The following is a 15,212-nucleotide window of genomic DNA, read 5'->3' as shown; positions in this document are numbered from 1 at the left end:
GAAGTCTCTCTAGTCTCCACAGCGTTGACTGCTATGTATGGAATGAAGTATAATTGCAGCGGTGACGCCTGTTTAAATGGCCAGATCGAATCGCGCTAAGCGTCTCAAAGCACTGGCTTACCTACGAGAAATGTATAAGGGTGCTGTGTGCCGCTTGTCGATGCATGCGTCCGTCATTCTGCCTCTGGACACGGACGCGTTCGGACGCAAGATAGCGAGCTCTGCAAGAGGCTTCAGTGGACGCGTCTTGCCGTGGTAACAGGTCTTTGTCGCCTCCCCCCCGAGTTATCGGTTTGTACTACTGACTTTGCCATCAGGCGAAACTATGAAGCAGTGTTTGTTTTAACGCGACAGCGTTAAGGAGCTCGTGCCACAAAAAAGCCGATGTCGTCGGCGGCGTTGGACGTGAGCGAAAATGGCGGAAGGCAATTCATTAATAAAAACGACTTGCAAGGCGGGCTTGGTGGGAATCGAACCAGGGTCTCAGGAGTGCGAGACGGAGGCGCTACCACTAAACATGAGTTTTTTTCCTTATTACCTTCATTACAACACCACTCAAACGCGTACAAAGTAGGTCACTTGGTGCAGAAAAAAAAATATTACATCACTTCGAGAGGCTACATATTTAAAAGGCCCTCAAAGAGTGTATCACAGACACCAAAGTGTCAAGCTCCTGAAACTACTCTGGCGGTTTAATCATGTGCTTGAGGGCACCACGCGTGTACCTAAGACTTTCAGTTAGGTGTCCCCTCGCAGACCTTTCATCTACGTGGGCATTCCTGACATCCATGCGCGTTTTCCACACGCTGCTCATACACAAAAGCATTATCAAGTCAGCTGGCACTCCCCGTGTCTGCGCATGGTAAAAACCGAATACAGAAAGGACTTAACGGCAGTTCTTTCTTCAGAGTTTGTTTGAGAACATCCCTCAAGAAAACGGAGTCATGGCAATCCAAGAAGATGTGCTCAATAGTTTCAGGTTTCTCACATATGATGCAGTTAACAGACCGCGGAACAAAGAAGCCCTTCCTTTGTAGCCATGGCTTCGCAAGGAAAGTGCCCGAATGCAATTGAAAAAATAAGGTTTTCGCTGAAGAGCTAACGGGCACTTTTAACGCGTTTCAGCACATTGCGTTCAGGTCCTAAGTTATACATCGTACTGTAAACAGGATGCGGCAAGAAAACATCAACCAGATCACTATAAAGTTTCTTACGCGTCACAGAAGTCAAACATTCATTCGAAAAATGCCCTTTCAGTAAAGGAAAGGACATAACAACTTTCCTCAGAAAGCCAATTGGTGTTCGAGTATGTTCATTTGTTGATGAGACAACCCACTCAGGCAAGGAAGAACTCAGTCTCACTTGAATAACAGTACGCAGAAATATATCACTTTGGTCCCTTAAGAAAAACAACCTACTAACAATCTGTTTCAAAAACAAATGTGCTAATCTTAGTCCTCCATTCTTCACCGAATGAAACAAGTTACAGCGGCTAGTTCTTTCCCAAGTGGATCCCCATATATTTACCGCAAACACTCTGTGAAGTTTCTGCACCGAATTCCTTGCCATGCATAACACTTGTAGTACATAATACACCTTTGTAACTAAATACAATTTGCAACCACTAGCTCTTGAAAATAACGAAAAATTATGCTCGCCCCACTTTTCTGTTTGATCTTTAACTCTTTTTACTTCTTCGATCCAATACGCGGCACTGTCACGATAATGTTATAATGGCACCCCAACATATCTTCCAGGGGTAACGCTCCAGTTCATTTTGCAAAATACTCGGGTACCTGTGGCCAGCTTCCGTGCCATAAATCTAGGCACTTAGTCCAGCTGACAACACTTTCAGTTGCGGCGCAAAAAGAAACAACCTCTTTCATAGTGTTGTTCACGCTTTCTGTATCACGTCAAAAAGTTGCCACGTCATCTGCATAAGCCAAAACTCAATTCCTGCGTAGATAAACCCGCGAATAGGTTGGATTTTAATTATTTTCAAACAAAAAGGCTCTAAATACAAGGCAAATATAAGATGCGACAAACAGCATCCTTGTTTTACTGATGATTCCACTTTTAGACTGGCGCCTAATTTCCTTTTAATTTCTAACTTTGCAGTGCAATCATTGTACACCATTCTTACTCCATCTGTTATCACTGCAGCGGCTTTAACATGTTCTAAGAGCAAAAATATGACATCATGGACGACTCTGTCAAAAGCCTTTTCAATGTCAATTTGTATCATAGCGACTCTGTCCTCTCTTTCATTGCAACATTCCAGTATGGTCCTTGCAGTATGTATATTCGAAAAGATCGATCTGCCTTTGATACCGCATGTCTGATCGGGGCCCACAAGTTCTTTTATAACGGTCTGCAATCGTCCCACGAGTACTTTAGTGTAAACTTTATAGTGCGTATTTGTCAAGCTTATTGGTCTGTAGGCTTCAACCGCCAAAAGTCACGCGCGATCTTTTACTTTAGGAAGTAAAACAACGCGCGATGTCCGAAAAGAAGGAGGTGCTTCTTTATTCTCGTACATCTCCCTTATGACGCGATGTAATGCTACATCTATTCCACTTTTAAAGCTCTTATAGAAAGCCCCTCCCAGACCATCAGGCCCCGGTGACTTGCCAGAACTAAGTTCGTCAATCGCATGCTCAACTTCTGAAAGTCTTATTGGTCTGTCGAGCGCTTCACAGACCTCGTCTGATAACGTTGGCATTATTGGCAAGAAGTCAATTCTAAACCTTTCAATATCACACGTCTTTTTCTCCATCAAACTTTCATAATAAGACTCAAATGCGTGCTCAATCATTCCAACATCACTAGTGACTTCCCCTCGATAACTTATTTCTGTTATTTCTTTAGAAACCGCGCGTTTCTTCTCGTCACTTATTGCTCGCTTGGTAGGCGTCTCTCCCATCCTTAAACTCTCGGCCCTTGCCCTTAATACCGCACACCTGTACTTTTCTTCATCCATGACTTCAAGCTCAGACTTAACTTCTTTGATTTCTTTCGAAAATAAGCCAGGCGAAGAACTTTCCGCGCAGAGCATATATTTAGCCTAAGGTGTAATTCCTACTCACGCTCTTTTTCTTTGTGATAGACTACGCATGCTCTTTCAATTGCGGTGAATTTAACGTCTCTTTTGAAGAGTTCCCATTCTGCAATGAAGAACGCTGACGTAGTTATGCTGAGCAAATTTTCGAGCTTTTCTTGAACTGTCTTTTGAAAAACGCCGTCTTGCAAAAGCTTATCATTTAGCTTCCATAAGTCCCAGCTGAATTTCGATGGTTTTTGTTTCTTTCCTATAATTGACATAACGAGGCAATGATCGCTAAAACTAACATGTAACGCTTGATAACTTGAAAATAACGGTACAAAGGTTAACGGAGCATAAATTCTGTTCTAGCCTGCCATGACACTGACCTTGATAGTGCGTGTACATGGTATGGTTTTCGCTTAACAACACATAACCAATGTCTTCAAGCTCTTGTTGCCTTACAATCGCACTTAAAAGCAACGCACTTTCATCACAAGCACTAGTCAACTTAGATTTATCTTCTGCAAAGCAAACACAATTAAATTCACCAAGTAATATCACATGCCTTTCACAATTCAAGTACTGCTGAATATCACGAAAAAAGACTTCCCGCTCCCGTGCTACGTTCGGAGCATAAACACATATAGCCCTCCAAGGCATCTCTGAAAAAGTAAAATCGCAGAGGACCGTTCTACCGTCCTGGGTGACGTGATGGCTTCCAACTACAGCAATCCTGCCACGCAAAAGAATAAGGCAGCCCCCAGACGTACCCGCCGCGTGACATACACTTACGGTATATCTGGGGCGGAAAACCTTAACCATTTGCTCCGTGTATTCATCAGTTGCAATTTTTCTTTCTTGATTGGCCAATAAGTAAATATTATTTTCAATAAGAATACGGTTAACTTGGCATTGCCTTCTACGCCCGCTAAGTCCACGCACGTTCAATGTCGCGACATAAAGACCAGTCAAATAATTAGCTGCCATTTACCGGGAGGAGAATATAAACCAATTACCGCACATCGTCCGTCTCACAACTGTTACGATGACTCGCGGACCATGGTTTTCTGGACGACGGCCGACGCACATCCAGCCCACAAACCCCAGTCCCTAGACCCCAACAACAATTTTAACGCGATAGCGTTAAGGAGCTCGTGTCGCAGAAAAGCCGGTGTCGTCGGCGTCGGTGTCGGTGTCGGCGTCGGCGTCCGCGGCGTTGGCCGTGAGCGATAAATCACGGCAGGCACTTCATAAATAAAAAGCAACTTCCAAGATGGGCTGGGTGGGAATCGAACCAGGGTCTCCGGAGTGTGAGACGGAGACGTTACCACTGAGCCACGAGTTCGATGCTTCAAAGCGGTACAAAAGCGCCTCTAGTGAACGCGGTGTTGCCTTATAAACGAGCTGTTTCTAAGGCTCAGGCGTGCGTCGCTTGCTCAGGCGCACATTTCGTTGTCGCGCCGAACGCTGCGTTGCTCGACGCTCACCGCGTCCGATGCGGGGAGCGTAGTCGCTGCGCCGTAGCCCATTGTCTTACACCCATTGGCGGGTCGACGGGAACGCTGTCGCGTTCCACTCTTGAAGGCGAAGCTTAAGCGTCCTCCAATTTTTTTCTATCCCAGGAACGCGGAAGCGTCTGGGTTGTAGAACGGCATTTGGCTGCAATGACGGGCTTGGGCTTGAACGCCGGTCAGCATCCCGGACTAGCTTTCGGTGGAGGCTCGTCATTCCCAGACTCTTGATCATTTCCCTCTTGCTCATCCGCCTCTTCGTGAATCCTCTTAGCAGGTGCACTGCTTGACGTAAGCATCACGGTGTCGTCAGTGTCGTGCTGTTCCCCGGTTGTCACTTCTGCTGATGTGCAAGTTTCTTTGGCCTCTTTTACCTCGACCTCTATCGAGTTAGTTGGTTCCACCATGTCATCCCATGGGTCTTTCCAGCCGTCCTATGACTTGTCTTCATTAACAGTCGTTGCCTTCTTGAGGGGCGTTAACACCGAGGGCTGGGTCTCTTTCCCTTCACACGCGGCTTGCACTGCGTCGACCTCGTCCGTCAAGTGATCTGTGTCATCTTCCTTCAATGCCGGGCCTGTCACTGTGGCATAGGTTCGGACGCACTGGGTCTCGTGGTGGCCGAAACGACGACAAAGCCCGCAGCGTGGTACACGGCACTCGCGTCGGATGTGCCCGATGCCGCGGCATCGGAGGAAGAGGGGAGCTCCGCCAGGGACGTGCACGAGCGCAACATCTTCCGCAACTCGCAGCTGGTGGGGCAAGACTTCAGCGGTGACGCCCACCTTCAGCTTAATAGTGACAGCACGGGTGGTTGACCCTTTGTCAACTCATCCTTGTACCCGCCACCTGTCCCTGGTGATCTCAGTCACCTTTCCAAAAGGCGACAAAGCAGTGCGAACGTCGTCGTCAGGTACACCATGAAGAAGCCAGTAGAGCTTGATATGGACGCTTCTGTCATAAGGGTCGACGACCACACAGCGGTGGTTCGTGACATCAAAAGCGTCTGCAGCGATAATGCTCTTTTTCCCTTCTTCGTCCTTGAACGTCACCGCCCACAGATGGTTCATTTGATATGCACCCAGCGCAACCACTTCCAGCATGAGAGACAGCCGTGTAAGAGCATCTCGAAAATGTTCCACTCTGTAAGGCCTCGCCTTGACGTCACCATGTAAAAAAACCGTATGCAGAGCGGATGCACCTGTTGGCAGCGTTGGTAAAATCATTTGGCAGTCCTGGCCTGGTTTTTCAATTGACCTGATACCGCGTCCCAAAAGGGCCGCTGAAGCCACTCGTGAAGAGCCCGACATTCCGCGTCCACTCACCTCGGTGGCTGAAGAGGAAGTCCACTCAGCCATGAGTTCAATGCTTCAAACCGGGACAAAAGCACCTCTAGTGAATGCAGTGTTGCCTTAGAAACGTGCCGTAGAAAGTTATACTGCGGTGTATATGGGTAATTATGAGCATGTAAATTACAGAAGTCGCTGTTAAACGCGTAGCGAAGTACGTTTCCGCTACATTTCTTCTGCGTTTGGCGCACACGCAGAGCCATCTTTCGGCAAACACAGTAGACCCCCTCCACGCAATGTACGGCGCTAACCCGACAGGTGGCGCGCCACTCGCCCGCTTCTCCCCTTTGTCTCGTTTGAGCGCATTGGGGCCGTGCGGAGACCGGTGCGAGAAAGAGAGAGAGAGAAAATAATGCAGAGAAAGGCAGGGAGGTTAACCAGAGGTAGTTCCGGTTGGCTACCCTGCGCAGGGGGAAGGGTTAAGAGGGATAAAAAGAGAAACAGAGTAGAAGGGGGAGATAGAAAGAAAGGGAGACAAGCACGAACAAAGCGCGTACACTACAGAGCGGTAGGGGGCGGCATTCTTAGAGTCTCTCGTGAAGCCCCGTAGACCGCAAGAACCTTACTAGCGCGAGTAAGGCCTTCAATGCGGATGTTCTTTCGGAGCATTGGCCTAAAGCTTTAAGTTCTGAAAGTGGACGATTGTCCAACTGGTCCAGTACTCTGCACATCACTTGTCTCTCAGCACTGTATCGCGGGCAGACACAGATAATGTGTGCGAGCGTCTCGTCGGTGTTACATGTGTCGCACGTGGGGCTGTTGGCCATTCCTATGAGGACAGCATTGGAGTTTGTAAAGGCAACGCCTAGCCACAGACGGTAGAGCATGGTCTGTTCACGTCGTAGTAATCCAGGCGGGAGGTGCATCCGTATGTCCGGAGACAATGAACGCAACCGACACATCGTGAAAACATTTGAGTCCCACAGGGGCAAAGTACACTCACGGGACATCAATCGCAGCTCAGCCGCAGCGTCTGTTCGCGAAAGCGGAATGGAGACTCGTTGACCACTTTCATGTGCAGATCTGGCGGCTTCGTCGGCGTGGTCATTCCCGCTGATGTTACAATGTCCTGGAAGCCACTGAAAGATTATGTCGGGTCCCTTGTCATAGCTTTGATGATATATGTGCCGAATTTCTGAGGCCAGTTGTTCATTCGGTCCGTGGCGCATTGGGCTTCGTATGCACTGAAGGGCTGCCTTGGAGTCACTAAAGACTGTCCATTGTTGCGGTGGCTTCTGCTTAATGAAATCAAGTGCAGCACGGAGCGCCGCGAGTTCTGCACCCGTCGATGTGGTCACAAATGAAGTTCTTAACTTGATTTCCTCAGATTGTGCCGGGATGATGACTGCAGCAGCAGAGCTGTTGAGTTTTACTGAACCATCTGTGTATACATGTTGCCGGAATCTGTGCACGTTGTGAATGTGCTGCAAAGTTGCTTGTTTCAAAGCTTGCAACGTCGCTCCAGCTTTTTTTCTGATTCCTGGAATTGTCAGTTGCACTTGCGGCCGGTGCAGACACCACAATGGATCTGCCAATCGTGTAGCGGGCGTAAATTCTGATGGCAAGTACGACTGATGTCTTACAATAGTTTTAGCAAAAGTTGAAAGTGGCCTTTTTGCTGGCAAGCAAGCAAGATGGTGTGAGGGAATCCGAGTCAGGTGTCGGATGTGCGCTCTCAGGACATCTGTATCAATGTATACTGTCAAAGGAGCGTCTCTGGCTATGGCCACTGTCGCAATCGATGACGTTGTTTTGGGAAACCCGAGACAAGTCCTGAGTGCTTGGGCTTGCACGCTCTGGAGTTTGCGAATATTCGTAGTGCAAGTATTTCCTATTACAGGTAAGCTGTACCGCAGGAAGCCCAAAAACAGTGCTTTATATAGCTGCAACATTGACGGTACTGTTGCGCCCCAGGACTTCCCGCCAAGAAACGCAAGAAGGTCCACAATGGCGGCCAAACGCTTTGTCATGTATGAGATGTGAGGGCTCCAAGACAAGTCCCTATCAATGATGACTCCGAGAAATCGGTGCGTTCGTCTATATCGTATAATTTGGTCATTAATCCGCAAAACATAAGGGGCCATCAATTTGCGAGTAAAAGCAACCAGTGCACATTTCTCAGCGGAAAGCTCCAGGCCTTGTCTTAAGTATCTTGACACCACCGTTGAGGCTTTCTGGAGTCGCGCGCGGACTTGTACACGTGTCACGCCTGAAGCCCATATGCAAATGTCGTCTGCATATACGGAGAGCTGTACGGTTTGCGGTAACGAATCAGCGAGACCAACGAGCACCAGGTTGAAAAGGGTAGGGCTGAGTACTCCGCCTTGCGGTACACCACGACTGGTATAGCTAGATGGCGTTGGTCCGTCTTCAGTCAAAATGAAAGAAGATCTCCCATTCAAATAGTTGCATATCCAGCGAAAGGCGCGTCCACCAATCCCTACAGCTTCTAAGGCGGCAAGGATTGCATGATGATCTACATTGTCGTACGCGCCTGTAACGTCAAGGAATAGGGCCGCAGTGATTCGTTTCAGATGTTTCTGGTGTTGTACGTATGTTACCAGGTCGATAACGCTATATATTGACGAGCGGCCACGTCGAAAACCAGCCATTACTTCTGGATAGACGTTGTAAAATTCCAAGTACCATTCGAACCGTGTAAGGATCATTCTCTCCATTACCTTGCCGACGCAGCTGGCTAGTGCTATTGGACGGTAAGATGACAGTTCCAACGGGGATTTGCCAGCCTTGAGGAGTGGAACAAGCCGACTGGATTTCCACGTTGTAGGGACCAGGCCGTCACGCCATGATGCGTTGTATAGGCCAAGAAGGGCATCTCTGGCCTCTTGACCAAGGTTTGCAAGCGCAGAGTATGTGATGCCATCGTGTCCTGGTGACGAAGATCGCCTGCACCCAGCAAGTGCGGCCTCCAGTTCTTCGATGGAAAAAGCAGCGTCCATACGAGGATCTCGGGAGCAAGGGGGCACAATGGGAATGGGTGCGCAAGGTGGATACGTGAGCGCCGGACCCGCGATCCTTGCGCAGTAATCTTCGGCTACCTCGACTTCTCGGCGTCCTTGATGTTGGGCTAGAGACTTAAATGGACGACGCTGTTGAGGAGGTGATCGAAGTCCACGGATTGTTCTCCAGACAACCGACAGAGGTTTACGCGGGTCGAGAGACTCACAAAACGATTTCCAGCGTTGATTTTGCAGTGCAGTAAGGCGACGCTGAATTTTCTTTTGAATGCGTCTGGCCTCTCTAAGGTCGTATAATGATTTAGTCCGTCTGTACCGTCGCTCCGCTCGCCGGCGGATTGCACGGAGGCTCTGTATTTCCGAATCAAAATCTGTGTATTTCTCTAATGGCCGATATGAGCGCATAGCATCCTGCATAGCCTTGGCGATCTCAAATTCTAGTGTGGACGAAATGCCTTCGTGGCATGCGTCTTCCATAAGTGATCTAAACACGGGCCAATCGATAGTTCGTTTAAAATTTGATGGAACGGATTTGGTGAGGCCTTTTATCTTCAGGTACATAGGAATGTGGTCGCTTCCGTGGGTTTCTATATCTGCGAACCAATGGACGCTGTGAGTGAGGCATCGCGAAACAAAAGCTAAGTCTAAACAACTGCTGTATGTCCGGCCCCGCAGAAACGTGGGACTGCCATCATTTAGACAACAAAGTTCATGGTCGCAAGCAAAGGACACGAGGTTTCTTCCTTTGGAATTTATCTTGTTGCTTCCCCAAAGTGAATGATGCGCGTTGAAGTCCCCAACAACAATCCATGGACCAGGTGTCGCATCTATAATGTCACTCAGTCTCTGCCTATCGAAACGACTTGATGAAGAAAGGTAAGCGCCCACTAAAGTAAACGCAAGTTTTTGTTTTTTCACGGTCAAACACACATACTGATTAGTGTCATGTGGCCGCACTGGATGAACAATATAAGTCAGTTCACACCGTATGTAGATGATCACTTTGCTAATGTCAGTACAAGTCGATGACACATGAGGTTCATAGCCTGAGATCCGGAAGGGTTTCTGTAGCTTCGGTTCACAGACGACAACAATGGGGAATCGATTGCTGAAAACGTAATGGCGAAAATCACTGCGGGATTTCAGGCCACGGGCATTCCACTGCATAATAGATGCTTCCTTGACTTGTCTGAAGAACGGCCGACGCGGTAGAGCCATTGTGTTTGCTACTCGAGGCTCGCAAGAACCGGATCCAGGCCGTCCAGCACTTGTAGTGCACCTCGAGCAGATGGCGTCTGCATGTCGTTTATCAACACGCGAATGACTTTCATTAGAGATTTTATTATGGCGATTACTTGCTTGTCTTGACCTCGCACGTGATCTGTGCCCTCATTGGTTTGTCGGTAGTCCACCGTCGACCTTTGTTGGGCTGGGGGACTTAATGTCGGAAGTGCAGGCCAGTCGTTTGCAGTAGAGGTATTCACGGCGTCATCAGGCACCGTGTTGTTAGTGTGGGTCAGCGCCTTGGGAGCACCAGCCTCAGGAAGTATCGTCTGTCTTGCGACGCTATCAGTATTTCTAGTAGACGAGGATCGTCTACGGTGACGCGGACACTACGCCGTCGTACTTTGGCGGCGGCCTCTCTGTGAGTTGAGTTGTCTCTCACCATTTGTTTTAGGACTTTCCGCTCTGTCTTGTGTCTCGGGCAGTCTTTCGACGATGCTTCATGGGGACCTGAGCAATTGGCACATTTGAAGTGAGTCGCACGGCAAGCATCTGCGCTGTGCTGCTCAGAGCATCTTGCGCACACGGTCGAATTTTCGCATATGCCGCTGACATGCCCGATCTTCAAACAATTACGACACTGAAGTGGTCTTGGAACGAACGGTCGCACTGGATGACGAAAAAATCCAACTTTCAGGTGGGACGGCAAGCTACCTCCCTTGAAAGTTATCCTCACACAGCGTGAATCTCCTAGGCGACGGATTTCAATAATAGGTACATCTGCTGTGGCGGGTTTGACCAAAATAGGCAGATCGTTGTCGTCGATTGACTCATCGATATCATAAATCACACCTGATATAGTATTGCTGTCCTGTTGTATTATGGTGCGAACATTTATCTTGCCCAGTATTTTCACTTTACTCAAGATATCCAATGCTGCTCTGTTCTTGACATCAACCGCGAGTATGTTCTTACGGGTGTTAATTCTCATATCCGTGATCTCATTTGGAACAAGAGCCTCTAGTGTTACAGATACGGCTTGCCTGTTTAGCCGATTAAGGTTGTCGGTCGGCGTCTCGGGTAAGAAGAGGATGGTATGAGCCGTGTCATGGGCCTTTGCTGCCACCGTCGTCTTGGTTGAAGACGAGGAGGCAGTGACGATTCTCCTCTTTCCTTTTTGCCTCACAACTGTCAAGTAGTCGCCGTCATCCGACAGATCTTCTTCGGAAACAGAGTAGTACAGCAAGGTGTCCTCGCTGCCTGTGTCGCTCATCAGGTGATAGCGCTTCCTCGGAGCGCTCGACGCTGTGACGTCGGTCTCCTCCGGACGTCTAGCTGACTCCGCTTCCATCGCCGAAGGTCTCGGAAGCGGCGCCTCCCGAAAACACGCAAAAATACTCGCAAAATGAGAGCAGTAGAAAACGGGGTTCCACCCAAGAGCCACTTCTTCGTCTTCCTCGCAGACTTAAAAGACCCGGTGCGAGGATGCCCCAATACCCTTGCGTTTAGTAAGTTTTCTTGATCTCTCTCCTTCCAACATCCAGCGTGCGTCACTCGAACCCTCGTGTTTAGGCGACGCGGCTCCTCTTTCCGCTCACAGCGCGATTCCTAAGTGCAGCGCCCGATGCGGGATGACTCTGACGTGATCGCTGCGCCGTAGCGCGCCTGGTGGGAAAACGTCCCCTGGGATGTGTGCCGTGCTGCTGGCGAGGAGTGATGCGTCTGCGTGGTGCTCCCAAGCGAGATAGAGGACGATCCCATTGAGGGGTCAGCCCTATGATCGCGTCCGCCTTCATGGCACGTCGAGGCGCGGCTGTCCGTGCCAATCACGACGTCTGGCTTGCTCAGGTCGTTTCTCCCTCCGAGACACCGAGTTTTTTGGTTCATTCCGCTTGCTCAGGCGCACGTTTCGGCTTTGTGTGACTCAAGAGCATGCCGAGCGAATGAGTGGACGGTGCGAACGGGGTACGATAATGCTATCGCGTTCCACTCTTGAAGGTGAAGCTTAAGCGTCCTCCAAGTTTTTTTACGCCCGCTACAGGAGCTCGTTGTACTGAACGACGTGATCGGTATAGGGTCCTTCTAAAAGACGCATGTGCGGCTGATCAGGCTACGATTTGGGAGCAAAAGGACATGGCAGTTGTTGAGGCACCTTTTGGATCAGGCAGCAACTAAGTCGGCGCAAAGGGAAAAGATGGCTAGATTCGTGCATCAATATTAAGGTACGATTGCAGAGTTTATGCAGGAAGTCCGGGATCGTTACGTAAACGGCGGGACAGGCGGTTTCTTGCCGCAGTACTCGGGGGAGGAAAATGCAGAACTACATGAAGACTTTACGGTAGCGGAGTAGTAGTTTGTCATGGGGCAGCTCCGTACTACGTCGGCCGCGGATCCGGACGGCGTTACTAATAAAATGCTGAGAAACATGGATTTCAAGTCGGTGGGGACGCTGACGGACTTGATGAACAAGTATTGGGCGGCCGGGGAGATCCCGGCACAGTGGAAGCATGCTAGGATTACATCTATTTCTAAGCCAGAGAAGAATCTCTGTATTGAGAAACTGCGCCCCATCCTGCCCACGTCATGCGTGGGCAAATTGATTGAGCACATGGCACTCAACAGGCTTCAGGGGTATGCGGAGGACAAGGAGTTCCTGCCTGCAACGATGATTGGCTTCAGGGCCAATTTGTCAACGCAGGACGTCATGATACAGCTGAACAAGGGCGTGGACGGCACGGGCACCAAGGCTGTCTTGGGGCTCGACGAAAGGGCTGTCAAATAAAGCTTTTGATCCCATGAGGCAAAGTTGATGAACCTATTTGACATAGGACCGGGGGGTGGAAACTTCCGCTACATCAGATCATTCTAGGAGGGCAGGACTGCGGAGATTGTGGTCGGAGAAGTGAAATCGGATTCGTTCCCGTTGAGGACTAGAGGGACACCGCAGGGGTCGGTTCTTTCGCCGTTCCTGTTTAACGTCGCCTTAATTAAGATACAGCCGAGGATGGAAGAGATATCGGGACTGAAACACACATTCTATGGGGACGATATTACTCTATGGGTTACCAGGGGTAATGGCTGGGGGATACGCTGCAACTGGATGATACGGTGCAACGGGCAGCGGATATTGTGGAAGGGCTAGCCGAGGAGGCGGGAGTCTCGTGCTCTCAGGCGAAGTCGGTCCGAGCTTTTTGTGGTTAGGGCAAACCAAGAGGACTACATGCGCGGCACTATGTTTCGCCACCCCCGCTAGAGGTGAAGGTGAGGGGTATGCCGGTAGCTGAGGCCCAAACGATTGGGATCCTAGGTCTGTATCTGCAGACTAACAGGAAGAATAGGGAGGCCTTGGAAAGGCTTAGGAACATGGTCAACGCTACCTTGAGACTAATCAGGAGAATCACCAATCGTAAAAGAGGGGTGAAAGAAAAGAAATTGTGTAAACTAGTAGATGCGTTTGTGCTCAGTAGGATATTTTATGCGACGCTTTATATGAAGTTGGACGCGAAGGAAGAAGGCAAGGTGGATGCTATGATTAGGCAGGCGTATAAGGCGGCCCTTGGGCGGCCTAACAATGCTTATATCGTAAGGCTGCTGAGATTAGGGGTGCACAACACCCTGGAAGAACTACGGGAGGCACACTTGGTGATGCAGCTCGCTAGGCTTTTGAAAACGGAATCGGGTAGGGACATAGTGGAGAGGATCGCCATTGGGGTTGAGGCTCCTGCCGGGGACATGAAAACTCAGGTGCGGCGGGAACTCCACAAGACCTTATACATAAAGTCTTTGCCGAACAATATGCACCCGATACATCATCAGGAATGCACGAAGGCAAGAGCTAGAGCTTTACATGCTAAGTACGGGAAGTACAACGGGGCAGCCTATGTAGACGACGCGGATTCTAAGGACAAGGACGCATTTGCGATTGCGATGGTAGATGGGCGGGGACGCTCGGTCGCCTCTGGATCGGTCAAAACCCGCTCCTCAGAAACTGCAGAGGAAGCGGCGATAGCGATAGCTATAACTAATACTGAATCTGACATGATTCTCAGCGATTCAAAAACAGCCATCCGAAATTTGGCGACGGGCACAATGTCTGTCACGGCGGCACGATTGCTGAATCGGCCTACGAGGCGAAAGACTAGGGAGGTGAAAATTGTCTAGGTACCAGCACACTCTGGGAATTCTGGGAACAAGGCGGCTCACATGAATGCTCGAGGTTTCCTCAACCGAGCAGGTGAGCCGGTCGTTCCAGGGAGGTCCACGAGAGATGGGCTGGCGCCCTTTCACGAGATTACAAGCCATTATAAACGGGAGTGGAGGATTTACCCGCCCGCAGACAAGAAGTTGATTAAGGCGCAGAAATGCATATGGAGAAGGTTGCAGACTAGATCTTTTACGAATCCATACGTGTTGAGCAAAATATACCCAGAGGAGATTAAGCCGGAATGCAGATGGTGCTAGGAACTGGCAACCTATGACCACATAATATGGGAATGTAGCATAGTGTCGCCACCAACGGATATTATGCATGGTACTTCTCTCGAGCAGTGGGAGGTCGTGCTGGCCAGCTCAGACCCGGTCGTACAGACCAGCGTCGTGGAGTGGGCCACCCAAGTCGCCGTCAACCATGGGTTGATGGCCATCTAACACGGAATAGTCCGCACATGCTTTTTGATGAAATTAAGTTTTTTCCATCCATCCATCACCCATCCATCCATCCGCCGCTGCGCTCCGCATTCGCTCTTTCATCCTTGGCTGTGCTCGTTCCCTCTGTTACGCCGAGGGACGACTACGACGCGAAACGCAGGAACGGGCGCCTAAGAGCTGCGCTCTAGATCCATCGTGTACTTAGAATTAAGGCGCGTGTTACAGAACCCCACGGGATCAAAATTAATCCGCAGTCCCCCAGTACGGCGTGCCTGATAATCAGATTGTGGTTTCGGCCTGTGAAGCACCATCCTTTATTTAAAGTATAACACTTCTCCCACGTTGAGATGCGCCGTGTGAGGCAATGATGAACAATGGCCCTCAACAACGCCTCAAGCAAACACGTCTAGTTGGGCATTTTTCATACTACCTGGACAAACACAAGGGATGTGCACAGAGG

General features: G+C 49.6%; 1 protein-coding gene across 1 annotated transcript; it reads left to right on the top strand.

Annotated features, from left to right (window-relative positions):
* Positions 1–12,530: 12,530 nt before the first annotated feature.
* On the top strand, positions 12,531–12,887 carry LOC142578355 (uncharacterized). Its single transcript, XM_075687752.1, has one exon. The coding sequence runs from the start codon at positions 12,531–12,533 to the stop codon at positions 12,885–12,887; it is 357 nt and encodes a 118-aa protein (XP_075543867.1).
* The last annotated feature ends 2,325 nt before the right edge of the window (positions 12,888–15,212 follow it).

Source organism: Dermacentor variabilis, chromosome 4 (genome assembly GCF_050947875.1).
Source record: "Dermacentor variabilis isolate Ectoservices chromosome 4, ASM5094787v1, whole genome shotgun sequence".
NCBI lineage: Eukaryota > Metazoa > Arthropoda > Arachnida > Ixodida > Ixodidae > Dermacentor > Dermacentor variabilis.
Note: the sequence above shows the minus strand (reverse complement) of the source record. Positions and strands in the feature narration are given on the sequence as shown.